This window comes from Pomacea canaliculata, linkage group LG8, assembly GCF_003073045.1.
Source record: "Pomacea canaliculata isolate SZHN2017 linkage group LG8, ASM307304v1, whole genome shotgun sequence".
In the NCBI taxonomy this organism is placed as follows: Eukaryota; Metazoa; Mollusca; class Gastropoda; order Architaenioglossa; family Ampullariidae; genus Pomacea; species Pomacea canaliculata.
The window spans coordinates 25,089,400-25,117,197 of NC_037597.1; the positions used below are offsets into that span (position 1 = coordinate 25,089,400).

The 27,798-nt window shown below is 39.3% G+C and overlaps 3 protein-coding genes across 3 annotated transcripts; 1 reads left to right on the plus strand and 2 right to left on the minus strand.

The window, feature by feature from the left end:
- Window positions 1-236: 236 nt before the first annotated feature.
- On the minus strand, window positions 237-7,616 carry LOC112570649. Its single transcript, XM_025249188.1, has 3 exons — window positions 6,971-7,616; window positions 2,019-2,165; window positions 237-1,812 (listed from the first exon to the last, which is right to left on the minus strand). Exons 1-3 carry the CDS (start codon window positions 7,176-7,178, stop codon window positions 1,661-1,663), a joined length of 507 nt encoding a protein of 168 aa, XP_025104973.1. The 5' UTR covers window positions 7,179-7,616; the 3' UTR covers window positions 237-1,660.
- Window positions 7,617-11,889: 4,273 nt separating this feature from the next.
- On the plus strand, window positions 11,890-20,104 carry LOC112570371 (stress-induced-phosphoprotein 1-like). Its single transcript, XM_025248786.1, has 9 exons — window positions 11,890-12,023; window positions 14,566-14,692; window positions 16,836-16,938; window positions 17,245-17,365; window positions 17,620-17,716; window positions 17,818-17,979; window positions 18,152-18,255; window positions 19,088-19,251; window positions 19,649-20,104. The coding sequence occupies exons 1-9, from the start codon at window positions 12,000-12,002 to the stop codon at window positions 19,719-19,721; spliced, it is 975 nt and encodes a 324-aa protein (XP_025104571.1). The 5' UTR covers window positions 11,890-11,999; the 3' UTR covers window positions 19,722-20,104.
- Window positions 20,105-21,880: 1,776 nt separating this feature from the next.
- LOC112571119 (neutral and basic amino acid transport protein rBAT-like) lies at window positions 21,881-26,937 on the minus strand. Its single transcript, XM_025249930.1, has 10 exons — window positions 26,378-26,937; window positions 25,702-25,878; window positions 25,201-25,328; window positions 24,869-24,994; window positions 24,330-24,428; window positions 24,106-24,161; window positions 23,642-23,834; window positions 23,321-23,455; window positions 22,957-23,070; window positions 21,881-22,689 (listed from the first exon to the last, which is right to left on the minus strand). Exons 1-10 carry the CDS (start codon window positions 26,796-26,798, stop codon window positions 22,336-22,338), a joined length of 1,803 nt encoding a protein of 600 aa, XP_025105715.1. The 5' UTR covers window positions 26,799-26,937; the 3' UTR covers window positions 21,881-22,335.
- Between the last annotated feature and the right edge of the window lie 861 nt (window positions 26,938-27,798).

Sequence of the window (27,798 nt, forward strand, 5' to 3'; positions counted from 1 at the left end):
TTAATCCATTAAAGGAACACATAAGTCTTACATAAGTCTTTCTAATTTACCTTCCCCAACCACCGTTGTCTCTATAATTATAATGAAAGACAGATTTTAATAAAATCATTTCAAGAATGAGGACTCAATACCCCCCTTTAATTCTAGAGATACATTCCTACAAACAACAAATACAGAAAGAGGTCAGAATCGTGACGGCACTCAGAAAGACAAACAAATGGGACGCGAAGACGAAAAATCGAAAAAAAAGTTTATTTCAAAGCGCAAACAATTTAAGTATAGAAACGTTAATATAATAGGTAAGAAAATAACATCATTAACAGAATTGCATGCACATTTCTACTAACATGTAAACACTTGATAGTTTATAAATATCAAGGCTCTCAATAAAGTTATGCGTGATATTTAGCAAAAATACCTGAACGTCGATATCTAAAATTGTTGTAGCATGCTCTACCGTAAATATAACGTAAATATAAATGTGAAAAATCGTTTATAAACACCACAACATCAGATATGATTATGACAAATTCAAAAAGGCTTTAAGTTAAATATAATTATTTGTTTTTAAAATGCAATAAAATGCTGCTGTGTTAATAATGACAACCGCAGTCGAGAAAAGAGAAAAGGGAGGTAAAGATTAGCAGGAGGGGAGAAACTCTGTAAACGTCAAGCTAGCAAACATGGCGCCGATCAGCCGAATAGCAAGGTCTTTCTGTATGCGTGACTGTACTGTCTACCACACTTCTATATTACTCTAAAACTTGGCTTTAAATTAAATTATTCATGTGATAATTAAATGCATCCTGGCAGCCACGCAAAGTTTTCGGCTCTAATAAGTTGAAGGTCACACTATCATTGCCTTGAAAGATACTTTTATTCCACTTTTGAAAATCTACTGGTACGCTAGTAAGATCCATTTTAAGTATACGAGGAGGGGTTTTCATAGACGTAAAAAAAAAATGTTTCCACGTGAATGTAGTTTGCTTAGCTACCTTTTTTTTAATATAAAAATGCCGTTCAAATTTGAGCAAAATTTTAGTGAATGAGAAGATGGGAGAATGAAATGAATGTGCCAAATTTACTTGAATTAAAACGGAAAGATCATTGAGATGAATGCTGTAGCATTTCAGGAAGCAATGTATCTTAAAGTGAGCTTTTGTGTCCATTAAAAGTAGCAGTATATGAGCTAACTTGTTTGAGTGCTTCATGATTGTTGTTGGTTTGTTTGTAGTTTTTTTGTTTTGTTTTGTTTTGCTTTGTTTGTTTTTGTATTTGTTTTGTTTTGGTGTTCTTGTATTGACTTGTGCCATTCTTTCCACCGCCTACTCTGGCTCAACACGTACGCTTTAGGTCCCGCCAGTATATATTACGGAAAGAAAGAAAAAGGGAAGAAGGGGGGGGTGAAGAAAGAAAGAGAAAGAATTTCACTTTATTAAATGCATGGCTGAATCCTTAAAAAGACCAGCAATGTGAGAAAGTTTGTACCCCTTTTCCCTAGAATAACTTCCCTCATTTCGTCTTTTTTTCTGTTAACAGTATCAGGATGCAAGGCCAGTGAGTAGGAACTGCGGCAGTCTGCCCAATCGGCTAAAACGTTAGACCGTTGCTGGCTGATACGGAAGGCGAGCTGGTGGTCAGGGTGCGATGCCCGTCCCGTTCATCGGCCCATATGCTGCAGCACACTCATGATCCCAGCAATGAAGATCAGGACCGTCCCAGCGATGGCCACGCCCATGGACCAGCCGACCTCGTAGCCTGCTCCCTCGTACTTTGTGCCGAAAATGATGTAGCCGATCACCATGGCGATGACTGATACATATAGGAGAAATGATGTTATCAGCAGTAACACAATGGGAGGAAGAAGAAGAGGAACCAGTCCGCAGTGGTAGTCGTAATAGAACTAGTAACAAAAGTCATTAAATAGTCGTAATAGTAGTCGTAGTCGTGGTAGGCAACAGTAGCAGGAACAGTAGTCTTTCCCTGAATTAAAAAAGCATCTCGCGTGCGAAACTCACCTGCCCCAAAGATGAAGAATATAGTGGCCAGTAGCGCCTCCCTGCGGCGGCATCCGTTCACAAAGCAGTAGAGCAGCAGAATGAGAAATGCCAGCAAAACGGCGATCAGCCCGATGCACTCCATCGCCTGGGTGGCCTTGTGGAAGTCTGCGTGATGGATAAAATCATGGACAAAAAAGTGACACCCTTGAGTCATTGCTGACATAGCACTCTGACTGGTTCCAGCAAAGTAAATTCATGGTTTAATACAAATTGTAGATGTATATGTTAATTAACAGAGTGGTCCAAGCTGGGCTCGGATCAATGGCACAAACGTGAATGACGACTAAAAAAGTCAAACTTCAGGCCTCAGCTTATAACTGTTATTTTTTATGCTTCACTCTCAAGCATAAAACAAAATAGGGACACAAGGACCACTGCAACGGAACTAACTGAATAAAAGTGTGCTGTGATATTTAAGTGCTCATGCTAACAGCTTTTTGAGACTGTAAGATGAAGAGAATGAATGAGAGAGGACATGCCTCAATGAAAATAGAAAACACACAGACCATGAATCGAGACTTGACTAGACAGGTCATTTAGAGAAGAGGTGGCCAACCCAGCGGCTAACAAAGATCTTCAAAGAGAACACACATAAGTACATCTGAAGACCATGCTTTAAGAAGCTAGAACACATACACACACATACGCCTCAAGAAATATAACATAAAAACATGTCGAGGAAATAAAAACAGAGAGAACATACTTCAAAGCCATACATTCAGATATACAAAACACACGCAGAACATGCCTCGAGAGAAAAAGAACACATACAAAACATACCTGCGGTGAAAATTAGGCCAACACTAAAACATAATTTATGCACGGTGATCAAGCCCATCTGGCACACGGGAACTTGGGATCTGTGACATATTACAGTAGGTCCGTTGGGGCTGAATATATGCAAATAAGTATACTCTACCAAATGTCACAGGAATACTTTTTCTGAAAATTTCCCACAGGATGGTAAGGAAATATGGGTCAATGGGAGCTTTACATCGAGACTAAATATAATGAGGAATGTTTAGTTCGCTTGACCGAGAAAGCGTTTCTCGTGATACGGAAGTCGGCATGATGTAGAAGTTGATGTGGTAAGGAAGTTGATATGGAAAGGGATGCAAGCTTTACACCATTGTGCCACACAGCTGTATTGACCCTTCTTCTCGGCTCTGTTACTTGCGATAAACGTAGTGTTCCTTTCTTTTTTGAGGTGATAGGGGCAAGGACCGGTTTGAAAAGAGGGAGTGCATCGTTACTGTTCTTCATGGTCATCTTGTTTGTTTGTCTGCCTTTTAAGACTTTACTGCACGCTCGCCCAACTCCACCTTTTCCTCGATTTACACACTAACAGTAACCTGCCCCTCGGCAGTTCTTGAAAGTTATAATTAGTTCCAGCATCAGTCTTCATAGGTGCACGCCCTTCAGCATGTTTCACGTATGCAAGTCGCATCGAAAGAACAGCTGTAGGGGTGACCTGCTTACTCATTACCTGGGCGGAGTGACATAAAGCAGATGAAATACTAGGACTAACAAAATGAAAGTGGTGATTTTCGCTACCAAATAAAGAATCAAACTATTTTCATAGTGGCATGCTCAGACCATAAAGAGAATGAGAATCGGACTTGACTTTAGAGGTGTATGGTTTAAGACCCGCTGAGCCCTGTGATTGTAAAAAAAAAAAATTCTCCCTCAACCCATCTAGCCGATTCTTGAAACATTTATCGGCATCGTGCTAGTCGTGTATGTATGTATAATTTATTTACTCGACAAGTGTGTGTAAGACAACATTGGGATTTAAATTAGGGGGTTTGTGTTGGAGTTTTAATGCTGGTTTTCATCTTGGCAAAATGAAAAGATAAAACGTTTGGCTGAGATCAAGGTTTGGAAGTGGGCAAACTTCTGTCGTAAACTGCTAATATATGGACAAGACAAGGCACACGACGAGAAAAGGCCTCTATGAAAGAAAACTCTCATAACAATTTACAGCAAAACAAGAGCCGATAAGAAGTGTAAGAATTAATAAATTCATTACCTCTGAAAAATGATAATTTTAAAAAGGGAAGAAGAAATGTTGGAAGGATGTTGATGGATGGGTTGTTAGTAGGTGGCCAAGCTGCAACAGTTGTTTCACAGTTCACCATGGTTAGTTTTGTTTTTGTTTTTCTTGAGTGTAAATGTGTAGTTTTTTTCCTTTCTTGGTTTTTGTCTTCATCCAGTCTGTGCATTGTAGCACCTCTTACAATGAAATGCTTCTTTACCTATAGGTGCTAAGATTGGGTCCAGATTACCAGGAGAGAAGGTCTGCTGAAGGAAGATGCAAAAATGTTTTATAGTTAGGCAAGTTCACCGGGGAACTTTCTGGTGCACAGCACGAGCAGTTCCTGACCTCGAAACAGTATGCTTCACTGGAATGCACTCTCACAGTGCCAAGCACACAGCTGTTTCATGTGACAGATTTGGAGAAAACATTCACAGACAACATGGAACGCATCCTGTACATGGATAAAGTGGTAGGAAAATTAATAATTCAGTTTGAAAGCAAGATGAAACATCTGCTAATATGACAGTTATTTGAACAAAATGGTGAGGGGTCTCTTCCTCAATTTACTTCTGAACTTCATGTTGAAATAAAACACGTGATCCTTTGCAAATCATCCAGCACATAAGAATGGGAAATTGATGAAACTGAACGATGAGTTATGTTGACTTAAAGCCATTTATTACTATGAATAAAGACACATTGCTCAGTCTGTCTGGATGTTTACTGACCGTGTGGCTGCTGTGACCGAATGGCAAAAGCAGAGAAAGTCTGCTTTTGCAAGCAAAGTTTTGTAGTTAGTGCGTTTTGACTGGTTTAAACATTCAGTTTCCAGAGTCCGTGATGCCAATCTTTCTCATCGGTGTAATTTCCAGGATCTACTAGTTCTAATTGAGCAATATAAACCTGTAAATGTCAATCAGGGGTGAAGGGCTCTGTAATCGCTCTTATTAGAACATAATACTGTAGTTGGTTGAAATGCCATGATTTACAACTCTGGCACATTTAGTTTGAGTTTTGCGCGTGTTTGTTCCTTACAAGCTCAGACTTCTCTTTAGTGCAGTAAATGAATGACCTGAAGACAACTCGACCACTCCCAAGACCAACTCGACCACGCCCAAACCAAATCCTACTTCTACCAAAAGAGGAATAGAACACGACCTACAGACAACACGACAATGGATGACAACAAAAGTTGTGTTCACGCCAAATGTTGACGACCATGCATGCCATAAATTCTTTGAGCACTGTAGCTACTCGGGATAAAACTAGTGTTTTTGCATTAATTTGTCACATAAATCAAGCTTACTTTGGATTCACAAGGCTAAACATCATTTGGCCATAAAATTGAAATGTATGAGTTGCATTTATGTATATTAGGGATGGGAGGGTCAGATAGGTAAACACTGCATGACTGAGTAGTGTGAATGTCAGTGGTAAACATCAGCAGCTTGCTTGTGAAAATAGCTTCTGACGCACTGCCCACTCATCTAGTCAGCCCCCGCCCCGCGTCCAGCATGGCGTACGTGTAGCTGGGAGCCAGAGGAGTGGGGCCAGCGGCGATCTTGAAGGGCCAGCCGTTGAGCCACTTCCGAAACTGAGCTGGCAGGCCGGGCGCGGCATTGTTTTGCGGCACAACTGTATCTCTGTTTTGGATTGAGCTCGTTGTGCATATGACTTCTGTGACTCATTTTGTGTACAAGTCATGCAACACAACAATGGCAACCACATTAGTGGTGGTGATGGGGCGGGGGGAGGGGAAAATGGGGAGTAAGGGATGGACATTCAATGAAGATCTAATAGCAATGTGCTACACAGTCAGCAAATGTGAGACTTTACAAAAGAGAGAAGGTGCTACTATATCACGAGATTCAGGTGTGGGCACCCTAGCCAACTCCTTTGCGCGACTGCGGGTCTTTTTGGCTGGAAAAATTTTCCCTCCCCTCAGTCAGCAGCTGCCTGGTAGGAAAAGATACCTGGCTTATCTTTGGAGGTAACGACGGCGGAAAGTAGAGGGCTGAACTCCTGTCGTTTTAATGGCTCACCCTAGAAACGGTGAACCAGTTATGTTCATTGCCCCAAGTGCACAGAAAGCGCTACTTCTTGGTCATTTCTTGGCCGCTTTTTAACTTCGTCTTTACCCCCTATCCGCCCTCTCTACACATATACAGATAAATACATTAAATGAAGTGTTCAAGTCAGATGAAAGTCGGAAACAGGTGCAAGGAAGGGAAAATGGAAAAGAAGGTGAGGATTGATTCGCCTCCTTTTCACGTCGAATCTCACAATCGAAAATCCCTAATCCAAAGTCTGTCACTGTCACGCCTATAGAAAACTTGACCACAGAGAGGGCGGGGAGGAAAATCGTGATGAAATGTGGTAGGGGATAGATGGTACTTCCGCCAGAACAAGAACTGTGAAACGGGTTTCCTGTATCAGATGCGCCATCCAAGCAACCCACAAAAAGCCATCATATGTCTACCATTCTGCTTCCAGCAGACTAATACAAAATGAATGGCGTTACCTGGACTATCTACTGGTTTCTTTGATTTCAGTGCATTTACAGGGACAAAGAACCACCAACCTCGACAATAAAAGCAATAAAACATAAAACATAGCTCATATATAAAAATAAAACAATAGTCGTCTCAATGCTTTCTTAAGTTTCTTGGTGCCCATCAGAAATAGAACACCTGGGTGGCTTTTGTACACGTAAACTGTATTAAAAGAGAACAATTAATACCTGTAGCAAAACACTCAAGGCTGTAATAAACAAAACTCTAATAATTAGTAAAAACTCGTTTAAACCCATGCAAAATGCATCATGCTTGTTTGTTTTCTTCTAGGTAAGACGAAGGACCTATAAAAAAGTTACCTGGAAGATTTCTTTGGGACAGTCTGCCGGAAGCGCAGCCGTGGCCAACGCAGCTCTTCAAGCCCCATAACCCTATAGAACTCTGCCGGTAAGGCACAACAACCCAAGAATCTGTTGCAAACCCGACGACGAAGAGGAGCACTCCGAGGGTGAGACAAATCAGGGCTATCTTCAGCCATGTTGAAATCGCTGAAAAGCTTGCCGGCATTTTGGTTGCGGAGGTAGAAACCGGTAGCTCTCGCTTCTTCTCAAGTTTGTGCAAGCTCGCTTGTGCAACTTCTCCTCACCAAACCTCGCCTTTTTGAGGCTCGCAGACTCCAAACCGTTATAGACTCTTCCAAAAGTTCTTCTTTCAGTTTCACTCCACTATACTCAGCAAAAGTCTTCGTATTTTCAAAGCCCAAGGAATTTTTTGTGTGCCTTAAAAATGAGTTTGAAATAAAAGATGAGCGATTATTCTGTTGTTTCAAGGCAGGCAGAGGTAATACCGGCAGCAGATTGCGAAACAGCTACACACAAGTCGTCGACAACAGGAAAAGCAAGTTTGATGAGCACAGCACCGGCGCAGGCTTCAGCAACTTTGGTGCTCACACCAACAGGCGGGTCGTCTGCGCCTGCTGCTGCGTGGGCTGGTCGGCGTGTAGTGCAGTCAGGAGATTGGCCCTGCCCACTGTACCAGAAAGAGAGGGTGTGTGGTGTAAGAGAGAATGTGATCAGAAATGCTCATCTCTGCGTGTGTGTGTGTGTGAATAGGAGGGGATCTGAAGCAGTGCGTGTGTGTTCATTCGTCTTGATTCTGTGTGTGTGTGCGCGCGAGAGCGAACGAGTTAGTGACGCATAAATATGATTAAGTGTATATAGATATGTTTGTGTGTTTATGTATGCTTATAAATGTAAATATGTGTGTGAGAGAGAGGGGGAAAGAGAAAAAGCAACAGTAACACGCTTATTATCGTTATCATGCAGTATGCTGAGCAACGGTTGCTAACCCCTTTTTTTGTGCTGGCAGTGGCATAAAGAAATGCCGCACTCTTAGACTTGGAGGCCAATCATGCACAGAATTGGAGCTTGGGAAAGAGGGGGGGGGGAAGACGAGAGGAAGATGGTAGGTAAGTTATTTCATGTTGGTTACGAACTGTAGTTGTCTCCACCTTTTACCTTGGAATTGGCGATGGAAAAAAACCTTGTGTGTACAGCTGCTGATGAAGGCGAGTGCTGTATGACGCAATGTGGCCGCAGCACCACCTGGTTGCAAAACTGCGAAAAGATTCTGCTAATAGATAAGAGGATGTAGAAATCCTGAAAAATGTGCTCGGGAAAGGAAAAGAAATCCTCATATGCAAGAATGAAAGAATGCACCCACTTTACCCAAAGTAGGCAGTCCTAACGATAAGTAAATGTACAAGCTTCCATTGCCTAATGGCTGCATGGGCAGTCAACAGTAGGTGATTCACTGTTCACAGTTCCTAAGCTGCTGCATCTGGAAGGTGGAGTCCAGCCCTCTCCTTTCCTCACCTTCTAACTTTCCTGATAAACCGGGTACTTATAAGCTGGGTGGGCCGTACAGAGTCTTCCAAAGGCGAGTCTTGAGCAGGATTTTCAAGCTGAAGGCTACATCATTCTGATGACTGGCCTGTTGCTTTGAGCATCAGAGGTAACAATCTGTTAGTCTGCTCATTAAATGAGGGAAGTGAAAACGGATAGTGTGAGGACCAGTTTCCTTCGCCGCCTACTGCAAATGGTTTAATGTGGAGATATGGGAAACATGTGGTTAGAGCGCATTGCGTCCGAACAGAGAGGTGAGTCGGTTTGATACCCGTCTAGCACAGTAAATTCCCCTCGGTCGACTCAGCTGGCTTGAATGGGTACCATAGTCAACAGAAGGTTGGGGAAGGTAAGGCAGCAAGGGAGAGGAGATGGGCACCGCCCTCACTTAGATGACCCCGAGAAAAATGTATCTCACTCCCTAACGACCTTTACCTTATAGGTTTATGCTAATGGCAGTCCAAGTCCCACATTCTTATTGTATATTCTTATAATGATGTAAGATGATGCCAAGGAGTTTGCACGTGTAATTTTATGTTTTCCAGTCTCTAGTATCTAAAGATTCCTATCTCCTTTGAACTGGTTAAGTGATTTGGAAACGCTTAGAACGGCTGGGGCCTCCAACGTACGAGGGAAGAAATATATACTTAATGACAGACAGACAGACAGACAGACGGACGGACGGACGGACGGACGGAAAATCAGAAATCAGACACGGACAATCAGACACGGACAATCAGACAGACAATGACATTGCAGATTTCTTTCTTTGTTTTTGTGTTAAACAAACGAATTCGATCACAGTTTGCCTTCTGTGAGACCTTTTGAGAGGGGCTCAGAACAGGTCCGCCTGGCTCACTTACACCACTATTTCTGCATATCACTATGTCCACTCAACGACTGGTCACAGTTAACAGAGAGAGAGAGAGGAGAGAAAGGAAGAAAAAGGGAAGAATATGTGTGTATGTGACAGAGAGTTAGAAATTACAACTCTGTATTTACAAGGGTAGCAGAATAAGCAAACATCAAGATTTTTTTTTTATTTTTTTTAACATCTAGCCCTCGAATGGCCTCGATCTAAGCAGAGAGAGAGAGAAGAAGGAGAAAGAGCTATATGTAAGGTAGTGTGTTGATCTAGGATGTCGATCTTTGCCTGCATGTTGAATGTTACATGTACGAACAAAACGTATTACAGTAAACAGGAAACTGAGCTCACCCAGTACCGGTAGTCGCTGAACATTGTACCTGCATTCCCTTGACTTCATGTCAAAGCGACTTCATGTCTTGACACATAACGCGCGCGCATGTATGTGTGTGTTAGAGGAGATCCACGGCATCTTTAAACAAGCCTAGTCAAGGTTAATTTCTTTATAATGTTCGTTAATTTTGTTACCTTTAATTTTGTAACTAACTACGTCAAATTCCTACACCGACTGAGAGACTAATTAGTGTATTCAAAGTAAAAAAATTTTACTTTTTGTCTATACTAACGTAGATATTTATAGAATGTATCGTTTTACAGGATTACGCTGGGGCAAATGGAACCACATGTGCTAGCTACTTCACTCTCGTAGTCGAGCTCTGAGACCCTACTTGAGGGAGACCAGCGAAGCGGAGCTGTGGTAGCTCGGTCGTTCCCTGACTTGAGCAAGACTGGCTTTTGGCTTGAACTGAATTGTCCGCCTCTCTCTTTCTCGAGTGTTACAAGCGGGAGCTATTTATTGCCCAATTTGCCCTCATATGCACTTCAAGTGGTATTCCCTTTCTGTGCTATGGAGAAAGTCGCATTGATTCGTATGTTGTAATACGCCAGCTCAACAGTAAGATTAATAGTGTTGATTTTAAGGTTGTTGATAATGGCGTTGGAGTTCACTTTTCGGAAGACGAGTATGACTTTCGGAAAGACTTTCTGTCACAATTAGTAACTTTGTCAGAAAAGGTTGGTTGATTTAGTTGGAGAGCGCTTCAACCTTGAGATGATTTCGCACTATGGAGGAGAGGAAAGAAGCCAGAGTACCCGGAGACAATTTAAACCCTGACGCCCAACCATCAGGCGTCCTGATACAAAGAGGGTACTGATACAAAATCTAAACCCAGGGCTTCTCACTGCAGTGGGGACAAGCGAATGCTATAACCACTACACCACCGGGCGCCCGCACCTTGTCAGAAACCAAATTTGGATGCGGATATGACGTCAACAGAAAACGTTTTAATTTTGTGTGACTATAGAGGAATGGGCGTTTGTAATGACTGATCACTCCTTGTCGTTATTTAATGTTTAATGATCAATTTAACATTCTATGAGGAGGATATTAAAATGTTCGAAATTGAGGGACGGATTTCAGTAACTTGTCATTTATCTGTCACTCTGTGGAGTCTTCAGACTGTTTGCCTGATTGTGGTATAAAGGGAGATAACTTTTGTATTTTGCCACCTCAATGCACTGGACATATTTTGCTTTCAATCTTCCCTGTTAATCTGCCTAAATGTTTACTATGTAGTAATAAGATTTAAAAAAAAAAAAAAACGATGTACAGCGAATTTTATCCTTGGGCTAAGCGCAAAGATTTGGTAAGCCAGCAGGCCGGTTTTGTTAAATGAAAAAACATGTATAGGCATAGTCTCACGCGTCAGGACGCTAAATGTGTTGTGACATGTTTGTAGGCATTACGTATCTCAAATGGAGGGGTATTCACCCGGATTTGGGTAAATAGTATCTTGCACTAAGTTTTACACAACCATTAGAAAACAAAAATGGCCCCCCGCTATATAGTGTCGTTGTTGAAACCGCGATGCTGCATGTATACCTTGCTGCAGCACTTCCAGAATGGACGAATTGACGTCCGGGCTTGTGGTGGAAATTAGTACATTTCATTGTCCGAGTAAACAGTGCTCTCCTAACGCACAACTATACGTTCCGGTCTGATTTTTTCTGATAAGACAGCCGAAAACAAGACCAAAAGAAGAGACTTATTTGCTTCGCAGATATAGCCTGCTCTGTTTTATTTACTGCAGCTTCAGTACTATTCACATTAGTTCGTTGGGGGGTCCCATTGAGACCACACAGCATGTGCACACTGTTTGTAGTAATATGATGTTTTAGAGGAGTCTACATCATACAAAAAACACCTTCATATCTAACATCAAAATTACATTGTTGCTAACTATATAACTGCACTCGCTGGAAAAAATCTAATCGCTGGCTTCCATTGTTCAGCCATCCATCATTTTCCCGAAATACAAATATGACTGCCTAGACAGTTTCAAATACAGTTGTTCAAAAAGCAACAATACCGAGCACCCCCATTTTTTCCGGTATTAACAACGTAAATTGTTATTTACAAGTGTACTGGTCTAATACCGGCTCAAAATATTTCTCGAATAATCTCGAAGGCTGCGGTCACCGTCGGACCTGCCACAGGAAGGGATATAACTCCCAAGCGCAGGCGAGAGAAGCACATGCTGGAAATTTCGGCGAGAGAAAATGGCGGAAAACAACAAGAAGCTGGTAAGAGTCTTTTTATGTTATTGTTTGGTGTATGTGGAGTAACTCATAAATTTTAGTGGCAGAGAAATTTTACTTACATTCAGTAGAGACGTAATATTTTGATTATATTTGTTCATCAACGGGGATTATTTTAAAATTATGAAGGATTGACTGCAGAAGTTAAGAAACCGAGCGGTCGAAGGAAATGAAATGTGAATGTGATCATCATTGATGAAAAATATATTGTGGAAATTGTTGAGATCTTTTTCGAGTTAAAAGACCAACTAAAGATAAGAAATTGAGGCAAGAGGATACAAATTATGATATTGTAATGTTCAAGAAAAATGAGGGGCGGGATCAATAAACAGTATGGGTAATTAACGCAATTAACACGGTAGTACTTCATGTATTGTGACCTCCCCCCCCGCATCTCAAATCGATTAAAAAAAATTATCCTTGCCTAGCAAACCGTTGAAGAGATCGAGAACTTTCGATTTTTTTCTTGAAGGTGACGGATACCTCGGAAAGCATGCTTCCTTCGATAACTATTACAGATTAGCTTAATCAGATAATCAGCAATCGCTCAGAGACGAAATGTATGAATTTTTTTCAAGTAAGCATTGCACGGGCAGGTAATGAAAATATGAAATATTCTAATAGCTCAATGGGAAATACGTTTGCATTTTAACTAAATATAATGATAGTGAAAAATCCACCAGTATTTCATAACAACGTACAAATATCAAATTTCTCAAGCGAGTATGCTTTGGGGACGTAATTTTTTGTGTGCAACTAATGTTTTGAGGAAAAAAGCAATAAATATTTGCTATGTTACAGAATAATTATTAGATTATCACATTTAAAACAAGTATTACATGCTATAGAACGATAATCATGCATTTAAAAACAATCTTTTGTTATGCTTCATAGGCTGTCATTGATAACAAATTAAAGGCGGTCCTGGGGTTACGTCAGCCCCAAGTTACAATGTTTCGTGGTTACGAAAAACCTTTCCCATTTACTGTGTAAAACCTTGTCTCGACTTAAGTGGTTTTGCATCGTAAATGTCATAACACAAACTTCGTGTCTGATGTGCACCAAACATTATTAAACGTATTTGTGATTTTTGATAATTACTGTGTGAGGATATGATAAGTACTTACAGTATGTAATTTACGTACATTATGTACATATATTCCAACTTACAGTGAAAATCGGTTTACAACACGATGTAGGAACAGAACAACGTATAAGTCGAGGACCGCCTGTAAACAGTAAATGGCAGTCCTGTCTTTCCTTAAACTTGTGAAGTACACATACAGTTTTGTGATATGTGACTTTGTTACAGAATGTGCAGCAGTACATCTAATTTAATCTTTTAGCTTTAATGAAAAAACAAGAAAGTTCATTATGAGTTGGAATAAAGTTCATTCTAGTAGATTGACACATAGTATTTTCCTGGTTGAGAAATAGTTTCTTTGCAGAAGCGATAGCCTTCCTGAACTTTGCTGTTTCTTATGTCAGGAATTCTATATGAATGGGTTCTTTTTCGGTCTGTGAGGGTCATAAAGTGGTGCCAGTGAGTGAGCAAGCATCCATATGTGCCTGCTCGCATGTGCTTTGGCATCTGTGGCAGCTCCAATGTGTGGATCCCTGTCCAGTTCGTGGGGGCAGTGTCTAGAAAGGGGGTGTGAAAGAGAGAGCATGTGAGAAAGAGTGGTAGCATGTATGTGGGGTAAATTTATGGGGGTATAAAACTAACAGTGCAAGCAATAGTGTCTGCAGGTATGGTATTTGTCGAATTATTGGCGACCATCATCAAATGAAATTTGTCATGTTTATCACTTAGTCAATAACTATTTTTATTCTTATTTATTTACCATCCATCATGTCAGGGAAACCACATACAGGAGGTCCTCGGATTACGTCAGCCCCGAGCTACGATGTTTCATGGTTACAACACATCTCCCATTTGCTGTATAAAGCCTTGTTTCGACTTAAATTGTTTTGCGTTGTAAACTTTGTAATGCTAACTTTCTGTTTTATTTCATTATTAAACATATTTTTTATGTGCTTTTTGATAATTACTGTGTTAGGATAGGATAAATGCTTATGGTGTGTTATTTACATACAGTATGTACGCATGTTCTGACATACACCGAAAATCGGTTTATGACGTGACGTAAGAATGAAACGTCGTAAGTCGAGGACCCCCTTGTATCCATTTAGAATGAATTTAGTACTATATCACTTGTAAGGCTTAGAGTATTATTACTTTTTCATAAACTATTTTCATAATAAGCATGTGTTACACATAGTACCCATCAAATAAGGCATCTAATGCTTTGTCTTGAACATAAAACCAAGTTAAATGTAGAAAGATTTTTGGTTAAGGGGGGTGGGGGTCAATTGAAGTTTGTAATTTTGATTGACTGATACTTCTGAGTTGGTGTAACTTAAACTGTTGTGCTAGCATCATGGTTCTACATGCTTGTTTATAAATTTGTTATTTTATGCATGTAAAATGTGTACCCATCATACAAGTGTTTGTGTTCCACTTTAGGCACTTGAGGCAAAAGAGAAAGGAAATGCTGCCTACAAGAAGAAGGATTTTGCTGCAGCACTTGAACATTATGAAAAAGCCACCCAGTTGGACCCAACCAACATCACTTTCTACTCCAATCGAGCAGGTACTGCAGTTACATAGCAAATAAAAGCTGGAGATGCTTTGGGTTTTTGGAATGCTTCTGCATTGCACATGTAATAATACTTTGTGTTAATATAGAAAAATTAATTGGAAATTTAAAGGTGATGTTGCCCTGTGAAGAAAGGTCAGTGGTGTGCATATTTTTCTTTTTTTTGTGTGTGTGGGCAGCACGGGTAACAATGCAGAATGGTGTCTCCCAAAATTAGTCTAAATATGACTCTTCTAGTTGCAAGATCTGTGCTTACAACATCACTATGCATAAAAAGAGGTTTAACTTAACAGTATGTTTGTCCATGCTAAGCCTAGAAGAAGTAAGCCTATTCATAGCGCTCCTGCTGGTAGTACCCTTAAAGGCGGAACTTCTTGTGGGCATTTTTACAAATAGTTTTGCCTGTGCGAGGGAAGGTAGGAGTGCATGTGGTGCTGACTTTTACAATTGGTCAGTTTTCCCTAATCGCTACCCTGACAACAATGTGGGGTGGAGATCACACAGGTGGTGCCGACCATCTCAGCAATAAAGCGTGTTAGCTGAGATGAAATGGTTTGCAAATGAACGTAGGGTTGGGACCAACAATTGAATTTATTCTCAAAATAGAGAGGAAAGTAAAGGAGAAAAAGATGAACAGTGGAAATGACACAAAGACAACTGAATTTTAAAACTTTATTTTTATTGGTTTTGTTTATTTTTTATATCTTTTTTTACTCATAAGGGTGACAATATTCAACATTTCCAGTTAATTCCCCTGCTGACTGACATCTGTTTTTAGGTGCAATGTTCATACTTTTACAAATGGGCAGCAATTCACACCTGTAGCACAGTGCCCATTCACCATTTACAAAAGCAGCCTCATGGTCCATGTTTGATGAGCATGACAAGGTGAAGGACATTGTAGATCACATTCAGCCTTGTGCACCTCTTCGCTCAAAGTGATGTCAGAAATGGATGGACATGTGCTAATCATCTTTGGTTGTCCTAATGGACATAATATTGTCTGTAGTCTCTGCTAGGTGACAGCTATTCTGTAATTGAAAGAATGTACGTTGCGTACATTACATAGGGGATTATCCCCATTCAATATAAAAAATTAACTAAGAGTTCCAGTTTGGGGGTTGTAAATGATACATTTTTTTAGGAAACAGCTGCCACAGATCAACAGTCTTCTTAAAGTGTCAGTCTGCCACAGTTTCACTTCAAGCAGAACAGTCTGCTCTGACCGACAGGATTAAGTGTGATGACAGATACAAGGAACGCATGTCGAAAAGATTCATATTACACGGGTGATGTTACTTTGGGAGTATCAACTCAAAAGGTTCTAAATCTTTAGCACATCACCAAAGAGGATGGCATTTGCTCCCAGCAGAATGAGGCAATGGGTGCGAGAGGATGTATGAATACCTCAGGTGTCATCATTCAAGAGCATGTTCACGACCATAATTTGGCAATTAGAAATAAAGATGTTGGAAACGTTAACGAGGGGTGGCACATTGGTAAAAGTATAAAAGCTGGGATGAAAAAAACTGGCACGAGGTAGTAAAGTGAGGACAGAAAGATAAGAAATACAGAGAAAGAAAAAAGAAGCAATAAAAATAAAGTTTGAAAATTCAGTTGTCTTTATGTTTTATGTTCGCTGTTCATCCTTCTCTCCTTTTATGTGTATATATTCTATTTTTGTTTGTAGAGAATACATTCAGTCCTAACCATGATAGTATTCTTAGATAGAAGCCATTTTATGTCACCTCTCGGACCCCTCAGCAAGTGCTGGTCTGGTGAGAGACATTTTATTGCTAGGCTAATCGACAGTGCCTGTGATCTGTACCCTGCCTATTGTCCAGGTATTAATTGGAGATGACTGGACACTATTAATCAGCATCACGAGTACTCCTACCTTCCCTCGCATGGGTGATACCATTTGTTTTGGTGGGCCAAAAAAAGTTCTGCCTTTAACCCCATAAATGTATGTGTATCTTGTACCGTGCTGTATCCTTTAATTAGGAGTTGGGGAACACAACACTAGACTTCATAAATCTTTGCTGACAATGGTTCATTTATGCATGAAAACTTGTGCTTTGAGAGATTTAGATAAGTCATGCTTTAAATTGGAAAAAAATTTCTTTTTACCCTGCAGCTGTGTACTTCGAGCAAGGAGACTATGATAAGTGCATCTCTGAGTGTGAAAAGGCAGTGGAGATAGGTCGTGAACAAAGAGCAGATTTCACACTCATAGCAAAGTAAGTCTTTTTATATATATATCATATAATAAATCTCCGTAACAGATAGCTTATATTTTAACAAATATTTACATAATGAATGCATGAAGAAGAGAGTGGAAACATTCTAAATGCATGATAGGAGAAAAAAATGAATAATTTGTTAGGAGAAAAAAAAAGAATAATTTGTTACATGTTATAGCTAAAGAAGAAGAAAGAATTTTAGGGATTGCTCAATAATTTTTTTTTTTTTTCATCAGTCAAATTCTACTGGAGAGTTATTTGTGTCTATACACTAAAGTGTCTGTGTTCATTTTCTCCATCCAGGGTGTTTGCTCGGCAAGCAAATGCATACTTAAAAATGGGGGACTATGAAAATGCATTGACGTACTTCAACAAATCTCTCTCTGAGCATCGAACTCAAGAGATAGTGAACAAGGCACAAGAGGCAAGTGTTAGTTGTGAGTACATTTGCTAGTGACAAATGAACAGTGGCTCCTTGAATGGTGTTGTGCTCTGTTTACAGACAGCAAAAGTTTACCACAATAAATTTCTGCAAATTTTTGAACAGGGCAATTGTAGGTTCATTATATTTTATGAAGATCCCTGCACCATATCTTTGGGTTAAATACCACTGTGGTCATTTTTCTTATGCTGTGAACTGAACATGTGGTTTACGTTCTTCTTGGCTTGATCACACAGGTTGCTGTTTTGCTAAAGGAACAACAGCGTCGGGCATACATTAATCCTGAGCTTTCACTGCAAGAGAAAGAAAAAGGCAACAAGTGTTTTCAGAATGGTCAGTGCTTTTTCTTTTGAGTTTACCTAATTTATTCTCAAGACATGCATTTTAGTTTTGAAGTGCAGGACTCAAGTGCTTTCTTTGGTTGGTGATTGCAGGTGACTATCCCACAGCTATCAAGCACTACACAGAGGCAATAAAGCGCAACCCAGATGATGCGAAAATATACAGTAACAGGGCTGCCTGCTACACAAAACTTATGGAGTTCAACTTGGCACTTAAAGATAGTGAGGAGTGCATCAGGCTAGACCCTAAATTTAGTAAGTGTTTTGGCAACATCTAATTATAAAGTAGATCTTTCAAAGTCAAGTCCCCAGTGGAAAGGATTAAAATCTCTCGCTTACTACCCTCCCATTTCCTCTGTTTTATTCTTTGGTAGGATGTCTTAAAACTGTTCACTGTTAATGATTTTTGCCATGCTTTTATCAACAGTTAAAGGCTACCTGAGGAAAGGTAGTTGTCTCATGGCAATGAAGGAGATGTCAAGGGCTGCAGTTGCTTATCAGAAAGCTTTGGACCTTGACCCCACTTGTCAGGTGAGCATCTTGTGTGCAGTGCTTCTCTAAATTAGAACTGATGGCAGATTTGCCTGTGCTGGAAATAATGCTTTTACAAAGATTATATCATAGTTAATATTCAGCTGTACATGCTTTTTTTAAACCCTTAGTTTATGATGGTATAGGCTGTACTTAAAGGACAAAGGTACAAATTTTTGTCTAATTATTGGGGAAATCAGAGAGTAAGATACAGTTTCCCAAAACTAGGTGAATATGTCCCATATGGTTTTGTGCACACCTACAAACATGATCCTGTACAGAAAAAAGGTCAGCTACAGATTTTCACCATATTAATCCTTTAAACAAGAAGAATAGTGGGTTGCGATTATAAGTGGTTCAGGGAATCTAACACAAATCATGGGGAATACTGAGCCTAGCCTCTCCTTTCACCATCTCCCCTTTGAATTCCCATTAGTGCGAGACAGCTCACCTCAGCAGTTCCTTAGCACGTGTCCAGTGGAGCCACTTATTTCAATTTTCTTTTAGCAGAAAAGGAAAAGGGCACAAACTTGACAGCCATCATAAATGAGCTGAAATTATGTTTTAAATATGATTGACTTCTTTGAAATCTGAAATTTGTATCTAACATAATTCAAAATGTCAAATTATCATTTAGATCCGTCTGGACAGCTCATTTGCCTGTCACTTTAAGTAGCTTTTAGTCGTGGTTCTGATATAACAAGACTGCACTCTTTGCTAAAGTGATGTCACCTTACATCTTGATTCACCATTTTCTAGGTATCAAACCAGCAGCATCTTGGTAACGAGAAATCCTATGGTTTGCATGCTCAAATAACAATGAATTTTGCAGGAGGCACTAGATGGGTATAGGAAAGCTGTAGTAGAAGAAGGTAACAATCCTGAGGCTGTTCGGCAACGTGCTATGGCAGACCCCGAAGTTCAGTCCATTCTAGCAGACCCAGCCATGCAGATGATCTTGGAGCAAATGAGCAAGGATCCTAGGGCTGTACGAGAGTAAGTTTTGAGAAGCATTTTGAGATGTAAACGGTAGAAAGATCTATTCAGATAACTTGAGCAGGGAATGTTCACATACCTGGTTGAACCAAACATTTTGAAAACCTTCAGGTCTCAACTGAGTTTCCCATTTGTCCAGATATTTTCAGGCTAAAGTCTTTATGGAAAGGGAGTATAGTCCCACAGAAGTTTTATAGGCCTAAGGCATATGCAGGCATGCCTGAATTCTTAACAAAAGGCTTGAACATACTATATTAGTATAAAATGAGTACATTGTTGTGGTCTTCTGGTTTGTAGTGCTGGAACAATGTTTATTGTTTTGTAGTGTTTGCAAAAATGTGGCTGCCTTGCATTTACTAAAACTTTTGCATGTAGCTTTCTCTCTCTCTTTTAACAGGCATTTGAAGAACCCAGACATTGCAGCCAAAATCCAGAAGCTGATGGAAGTGGGAATAGTTGCATTACGCTGACATGCTAGTAAACATTCTTTCAAATGAAATTGTAATAAGCCTCATTTTGTAGCATTTTCAGTTTTGAAGGGGTGGGAATGGGGAAAGAGAGATAAGAAATTAGGTAAATAGGATAACTTCCAACAAATTTTTCTGTAAATTAGCTCTGTCACATTGTGATCACTAGGACTTAAACCTTGGCATCCATATATTTTTTTATGTTTTTGGTATGTGTGGTATCCTGTGGTTTTTTTTTTTTTTAAATTTTATGTCTGTGGTTTTGAAAAAGTGATTTCATGTGAACATGTGTGAATGAGGTGAGAACTAAGCATCTGAATAAGTTTGGTTATAAATACCCTACTGTATGAGCTTATTCATGCTATTAAATATGCATACTGCTCATTGGTTGTTTTTTTTGTTTCTTTTTTACCCCATGTATGAATGCAATGCGTTGGCCAGTTTTCCCATGGTTAGAAATATCTCAGAACTTAGACCTCAAGCAGATAATCTACAAGAATTGAAACAGTTATAACCAACATGTCAAAGATACCAAAGGGTGTACATTAAATTAGAGGAATAGTAAACGCAAAATAAGACTGCATAGAATCTTGTAAAGAGTAGGATCAGTTTGAATATTGTCTATTAACATGGAAAAGGTTGAGTGTTTTATAGGATGTGTTAAATAAAAGATATTACACGGGATTCTTTCTTCCCTCAATGATTTCAACTTGATCCCAGTGTAAGCTGATGTAATATGGTTGGACATTGCTTATAGCCATCTTGTTATCACTAATCCAGCCAACGATGCACCACTTGAGTTCAAATCGTAACAATGACTGACACATCCTCTCCCTCGCTGATGTCTCGCAGCATTATCACAGCCTTTATACCTTTTAAGGTGGTTTTGATACCTGCATGGCACAAGGAACCTTCCCGTTGATCCAACTGTTTAAGAAGTATTCTGGCTCCTAGGAGGTTATGGAAGGAAGGGCAGAAACCAATGGGCCACTGTTGTGAGCATGCCCCTTCCTGCCAAGACTAGTAACTGCACTTTTTAAAATTCTGTTTCTCTAATTTAAAAGAAATATAACTTCCTTAATTTCTCTTTTACAGCACTTACACTGGTGTAAACTTTTGTTGCAAGATGTACTATGCAAAAGACCTTTTTTCTGTCTCCGACCTATTGTGAAAATAGAACAGGAATGATAAAAGTAACACAGATAATCCATGTTATCCAATTATATCTGCAGTTTTTCAAGGGCACAGAATGCATACTCTTCACTTTTCATGTTCCATGCTCACGTTTACTATTAAAACTGAGGGACCAGGAGATACCCTAGAATGAATGGTTGGTTTCTGGCCTGTTAGCCAAAATTAGTTTAATCATTAGAAGCTGAAAGGTGGTCTGCAGCTGATGACCGGAACTAAGATTTTAAATAAAACTTTTGAACAAATATTGCAGCCAAATTGGAAAGATGTTCCTTGGTTAAAACGACCTGGAGCTGCAGTCAAATCTACCAGCCCCTAACCCAAGAGCACTTCCAGAAAATTCAAGATGCTGTTTTGCTCATACAGTCCAAAATTTATCAATCTGCAAAATCAAAGCCCTTATAAGAAAAGTCTAAGCAAAATATATTTTTAAGACCATTTTGTGCCCTTTTAATAACTCCTGCACCAGTATCTCCAAATGGCAAGATGCATTGAAAACGGTCTTAACTACCAACATCAAGGGGGAAACTTGCCCATCCATATTCGCCACAATGGTCTAAAACTAACACCCACGCATAAAGCTATTTATCAAAGCATGCATAGAGTATTTGGTGGCATTGTGGATGCAGGTTGCAGATAATAGTAAGCATGCATGACTTTTCCTGTAATTTTGGTGAAATACAGTGGGATAAGAAAGTATGTGCTCTGTTCATATGTATATGGGAGAAAACTAATAAGCAACCTTTCACTAAAAACTGAAAAGGCTTGTCATACAGTGAAGATTATAGGAAACACAATGTGTGCAGTGTAACTCTCCTCTCCGCCATGGCCAAAGCAACAAAATAACTCTCTAAAACAGTGTAAAGAGGGTGACAGCTTGCAATGAGCATGTTCTGAATTGTCGTCTATGGTCTCTTAGGTAATGTTTCATTGAAATGTCCATATATTTCCACACACATTAAAAACAAGCATTTTCATAAAAATGTTTATTTTGCATGGTCATTTATGCCAAAACAGCTGGTGACCTTAGGATATAGCACGTAAATAATCTGATGACATGAAGGGTTGGCATAGTATATGTCTGTTTAAAAACACTCCTTTTTTTCATGTTTATCATACAAACGGCTGTTATTTGCAAATACAGGGGCTAACAGGCAACACTAGTTTTCCTAAGCAAAGGCTCTTCAAGACTAAAATTCCATGAACCTTTAGCATTCAGCATGCACAAATGTGACCATCAGTATCAGCTATCTCCAACCCATTTTTAAATCTTAATTTTGCTCAAAACATATATCCTTGTCCTTTAGACACTTTTGAAAAATTGTTCAAATACATACCAGCAAAAAGATACAGCAGCTTTCAAAAAGGTTTCAGAGAAAATTAAGTTTAAATCATTTTAATGTGCCTACAAGACCCTGCTCTTGGATTAAGGGCTAAACTTCAGCACAAGGACCTCGCCAGACCCGATGGCCACTGCAGCTTCCACATCAATAATCTTTGACATGTGGTCTTCGTTATGGGAATGGAATACAACTTCTGCTGTCTTGCCGCCTATACACTTATCATTCACGAAGCTATGTGCCGTAGCCGATTTACCCATGTTGATGACTACCATATATGGAGCAAATCCTTTAGCATGACGGCTGAAGATGAGGAGGTCATCTGTGGTACAGAACTGAGTCTGACCAAATTGGAGCGATTCATTGGAACGTAGCTGCATCAGCTGTGTGAAGCTTGACATAAGGCTGTTGCCGCTTTCAGACAGCTGTGCTGTAAGAGTCTGCAAGTTGTGGGGGAAAGAAAAAAAGGAAAGACTGTTTAAGAAAACAGAATACTGAAAACAACACTCAAAGTGTAACCTTCAAATCAACGTACTCTTTATCCTACAGTCAAGTTGCATTTGTTTCCATACAAGAGATGGACCAATTCAAGGGGAGTAATTTAGCCACAAGTATATTTTAACCTTTTTTTTTAAAAAAAAAAGAAATGTGAAACAAAACTTGCATAAAATGTTCAATATTTGTAACAAATTTGGTACTTTACGTACAGCCACATTCTTTGTGGTATAGTCACTATTGACTGGCAACCATGGTTTTCCACTTGTGAAACCGGCACTAGCTTCTTTGCTCCACTGCATAGGAGTTCGGGATTTTGGCTCAGTCTGTGGAAAATGGACATTACAAAAGCATTAACTTAACTCCGTAGCTCTAAAGAAGACATTTTTAAACAAATTAAAAAAATAAAATCCTATTTAAAAAGCAATTTGTGGGGAAACCTCAAACATGCTTTTTCATATCTTTGTGCAAGACTTATACTCCTCCGGCCCCAAAAATGAAATAACAAAAACCCAACACAAAAAACTACTGCCTAACTACATGTAAAAAACAATCCAAAATTAAAAGCAAACTGACCGGTCCATCAATCATTGCTATTTCATCACCATAGTATGGTAAAGCAGTCCCAGGGAGCAAAGCTTGAAGTGCATGGCCTATAGTCACACGATCCTGCAGGCGTTGCCCAACACGTGAAACATATGGGCTACTTAGCTGCAAACAAGTGCAAATATATTCCTATGAAATATGGACACGACTGATTAACTCTTAAGCAGGGTCTATCTTACTTATGCACTTACCTGATGCAAGTTGTTTTGCATCAAACAATATATAGGTAAATCTTCCAACCCCCCCCCCTCCCCCATATCAACCTTCAAGTGCAAAACATGGAGCACCCACCTGCCATCCTAGCCATCTGTTAGAAGACGCATTCACATATGGCTGAAGCATTTTAGTTACGCCATTTGCTGTCTTACTAGAGTCAAGTTTGTCAAGGACCACTGACACAAAATGAAAGCCCTTTCTTTCGTCTGTGCCAAACAGCATATCTAGCTGATCAATACTATCTTCATTGATAGAGGTAAACACCAGTCTGCAATAAAAGCACAAGCAGCATGTCATGGTAAAAAAATCTATACCAAAAGCTATAATTTGTAAATTATAATAATTATGTATTTTCTACTTACTCTCAGCTATTTAAAAATATCTTTAATATAAACTTTTTCTTAGTATGACAGAACTTTGAAAGAACTAATAAAACTGGCTTTAACACATTTTAATTCTTTCAATAAAAAATGTTATTTTTCTATAAGAGTATTACTTTTCTCTCCCAGGTTTGTTGTCCATTCCATCAACAGTCTCACGGAAGAAAAGCCACTATTTCACCATTGTCAGGAAAATTGCGTGTCTGTCTCTTTGTCTTCAAGAAGAAATAAAAAATTTATTTTTAAAATAATGAACACACAGATTAAACTCATTACAAAAAATTTACATTAAGGCATGATATGGCAAACAAATCTTAACACATCTCTGGTTTCATTCTCTCTCTATATATATATATGAAATCAAGTGAAAAGCAAAAACTTACGCCATCATCATCAATGAAAGTGCTATTCTCTGTCAGATACTGCACACCAGCAATGTTGAACCCACTCACACCAATTCCAGTCCAGTATTCCATGATTTTCTGTAAGCCAATAAAAATTACATAGTAAAAGAAACTGCCATACTTTTTTTTTTTGTTTTGTTTTCTTTTCAGCATGAAATATAGCTTATCCTTTCAGCAGCACTAGCAGAGAACTGATTTTAACTTGACATAACATTTACGTCTACTGAAATCACTGTAATTTTCTAAGAATTATACTCAAAATAGATCATGTGACAAAAAGATACTTTTCATAAGCCCTTTTATAATAATACAATTTAAATACATTTCTAAAGTTGCACAATCTTCCAATCAAGTCCACTTTGTAAAATAAATATAACTTTTTATAAAGTAGAAATCATCTAGTTCTTTTAAAAAGTATCCCATCTATTAATTTTTGAAAGTGATATCACACCAAACTCCTTTTACCAATATCAAAAGCACAAAGCAATAACATCAATGAGTAGTTCTTCTAAGATTACCTTCAGCTCATCACGAACTTCTTTACTCCGAAGGTTGAGATCAGCTGTGTTGTTTGATACCTGATGGAGGAAATACTGTTTGCGAATGGGATTGAAGGACCAGGCTGAACTGCCGTCATCCTGTTTCTGTTATCACACCAACAATCACTGAATTAAGAAAATGCAAGCACAAAGATCGCAAATTTCATCATCATGTCAAAGCCTTATATTGTCAAGCTATCAATGCATTTCTTATTATTGTTATAACTTTTTACGCCCAGTGGAATATAGGGCCACAACTACACCATGCACCAATGCATTTACCACTCACAAAATGCACCAGAGAAGCATACCCAGTTGTTTGAGCTGTTTGCCCAGACATAGAAGTTCTCATATCCAGCCTCATTCTTCTGGCTCTTTTGGAACCAGGTGTGGTTTTGGCTGGTCTGATTTGGATCAAAGTCAATGATAACTTTTCTATCTGGAAGTAGAAATGTTAAGCCATCAACACATAGTTTAACATGCATGCAGATGTTAGTCATGTTTAACTACAATGTGCGAGCTCTTATTAGAGATGCACATCCACCTAGCTAGTATTAATAAGGTGGCACCTCCTCTTGTAAAAACATAGATGTTACAACATGTCAGTTTGTTTTTATTATGTGCTTACAATAAAGTCCTTCAAAAGTACAAACAATAAATGATCAGGGTTTGGAATTATTATATCAAATCTAGTTCCTTATTCCCTTAAAGTGACAGACTATCACAGTGGTTAGAAAATCTTCACGCTCATTATGGCAATAATTTTTCATCACCAAGAGATCTGGGGTTAAAAGAAAGAGGAAGATAAACACCTTTTTTGGCCAAAGCTTTGAGAAAAGTCTTGAAGTCATCAATTGTTCCAAACTTCTCATCGAGAGCCATGAAGTCAACAACTGCAGCATCATTGTCACCATCAGTCTTGAAGATGGAGCTAAGCCAGATCGTTTTCGCTCCCAGGTTTTGGATATAACTTTCCTTTTTGATGACACCTACAAAAAGAAACATTACATAGGATATAAAATCATACAACTAAAAGGTTAAGTTGCTGCAAGTCTTAAAGATGTTAATTATTTTATCAAATGTATTGAATTCTACTTCTGGCAATAGGCACACTCCACGACCTTTTGCTGACGTTATGATTACACTTTGAAACGTATGAAACTTTTTTCCTTAACCATGTAATAACGAGGCGTCGCCATCTTGTAATCGATGTCTCGACCGGCCTGAAAACCCGGAGCTCAAGTATATCATAGCAAACTACCAAAAATCTTGCTGGACGGTGAGGTTCCAAAGGAACCTTTGAACGTTGATACTTTCCTCTAAATACCCAAGGACGTTACCCAAACAAACAAAAAAATTATGTGATGATATTTAGGTCACAAATGATAATACTTTTGCACAACATATTTACTTCCATTGTTTCAAGTCTTATAACGCACACATCGTTAGCTTTACCAATATTTTATCTGAAAAAAGAGGAAATTTTACCCTTCAGATCGCCATAGCCATCCTTTTCGTCGCCTCCATCCAAGAAAGACTTAGTGTAGACATTGTATGCAGCTTCCTTGTGGTACCATTTTAGATCTGGACGAGACGGGCATCGAGGTGCAAGGACAATGATGACAATGGCCGCTACCAGCATTGCCAGCCAGCCAAGGACAAACAAAATAAACAAGACCCAACGAAGACGGACCCAGAAAGGGTCCTCGGCATATTTTCTTAGCTCATCTTTGCCAAGACCTGTGAAGGATGGCTCACTAGCCGAGCTGACCTCGACCACTGTTGAATCCTCCTGCGATTTTCCGCCATTGATGAATTTCGCTTTTGAATCATCGAGAATGTCGTCCTCGAATGCCGCTTCAGGGTCGTTAGCTTTATTCTTCTCTTCTACAGCATTGGAATCAGCCATATTTTCACACCTTTACTGGTTCAGCAAAATGCTAAAAGACAACTTCTATATCCTCGTCCTCTTATGTCCTCGGTCGCCCCTCAGTCTGATCTCGGTCTGATGCAATGCCACCGTCCACTGCTGCAGTTGCCTCTAACCTTTTATATCTTAAAACTATTCTCGTATCCCGAACAGAAGAAAGAGTCTGGCTTGTAGTGGGTTAAATAATTGCGCAAGTCCATTTAGGAGAAGGGGCTGCAAGTACAGTATTTCATATCTTGTTAAATGTCATGTATTCTGCAAGATTTTGCACGGTTTGAGCAGTATTTTGAAGTACCTATGATCAAATACATTATAATTTTTAAAAGAAATTTTGGTAAACGGCCTTATGCTAAATAGATGTCAAACCTATCTTCCCTATTCGAGTGGTTCCTCCCTGTTCCTCGGCAATCGGCATGGTAAACATTAATATCCGGGTCACCCATCCCACGTACACGCTGTGTCCGGTTAGAACACGAAATACACGTGTTTGAAGGTTTCGTTCGGTGACGAAGCAAATCTATTAAAAATAAAAACTAAGTGGACGTAGTATTTTTAAGACGATAAATAGGATAGGAAATTTAACTTGTCACACGCGGGTGAACGACAATCGATATACGCGCATGTAAGACTAGCTCCATGAAATTCTTTTTCAGCCAGTATCTCGACCGTCCACTGCCTTATTACGGACGTGCAAGTTCGTGGTCTACCCTAATGTTCATTTATCGTTACTGGTCAGCACAGAGCTAATGCTACCTATCTGTCGTGATGCTGCTCGATATGTGTTCATAATATATATTATTATTATTATTATTTATCTTAAAGTGTTAATATCATGTGCAGTGTTTTATTGTGTGATACACTCGAATCAAGTGACCAGAATTTTTTGAGCCAATCCGGGGACATGAAACCGGAGGGTGGGGGGGAGGAAACCAAAGTAGCGTAAAGTCCGTAGACTACATAAAGTTCAAACATGTTTGGC

Bases quoted from the DNA above. Each gene is read 5' to 3' on its own strand.
- LOC112570649 (XM_025249188.1), bottom strand. From the start codon at position 7,178: ATGCCGGCAAGCTTTTCAGCGATTTCAACATGGCTGAAGATAGCCCTG. The intron at 2,166-6,970 runs GTAACTTTTTTA...TCCATCACGCAG, and splicing joins GTCCCAAAGAAATCTTCCAG to ACTTCCACAAGGCCACCCAG. The intron at 1,813-2,018 runs GTGAGTTTCGCA...TATATGTATCAG, and splicing joins ATTCTTCATCTTTGGGGCAG to TCATCGCCATGGTGATCGGC.
- LOC112570371 (XM_025248786.1), top strand. From the start codon at position 12,000: ATGGCGGAAAACAACAAGAAGCTG. The intron at 14,693-16,835 runs GTACTGCAGTTA...TTTACCCTGCAG, and splicing joins TTTCTACTCCAATCGAGCAG to CTGTGTACTTCGAGCAAGGA. The intron at 17,980-18,151 runs GTAAGTGTTTTG...TTTTATCAACAG, and splicing joins CAGGCTAGACCCTAAATTTA to TTAAAGGCTACCTGAGGAAA.
- LOC112571119 (XM_025249930.1), bottom strand. From the start codon at position 26,798: ATGGCTGATTCCAATGCTGTAGAAGAGAAGAATAAAGCTAACGACCCT. The intron at 25,879-26,377 runs GTAAAATTTCCT...TTCTTTTTGTAG, and splicing joins TGGCTATGGCGATCTGAAGG to GTGTCATCAAAAAGGAAAGT. The intron at 25,329-25,701 runs GTGTTTATCTTC...TTCTACTTCCAG, and splicing joins CAAAGCTTTGGCCAAAAAAG to ATAGAAAAGTTATCATTGAC.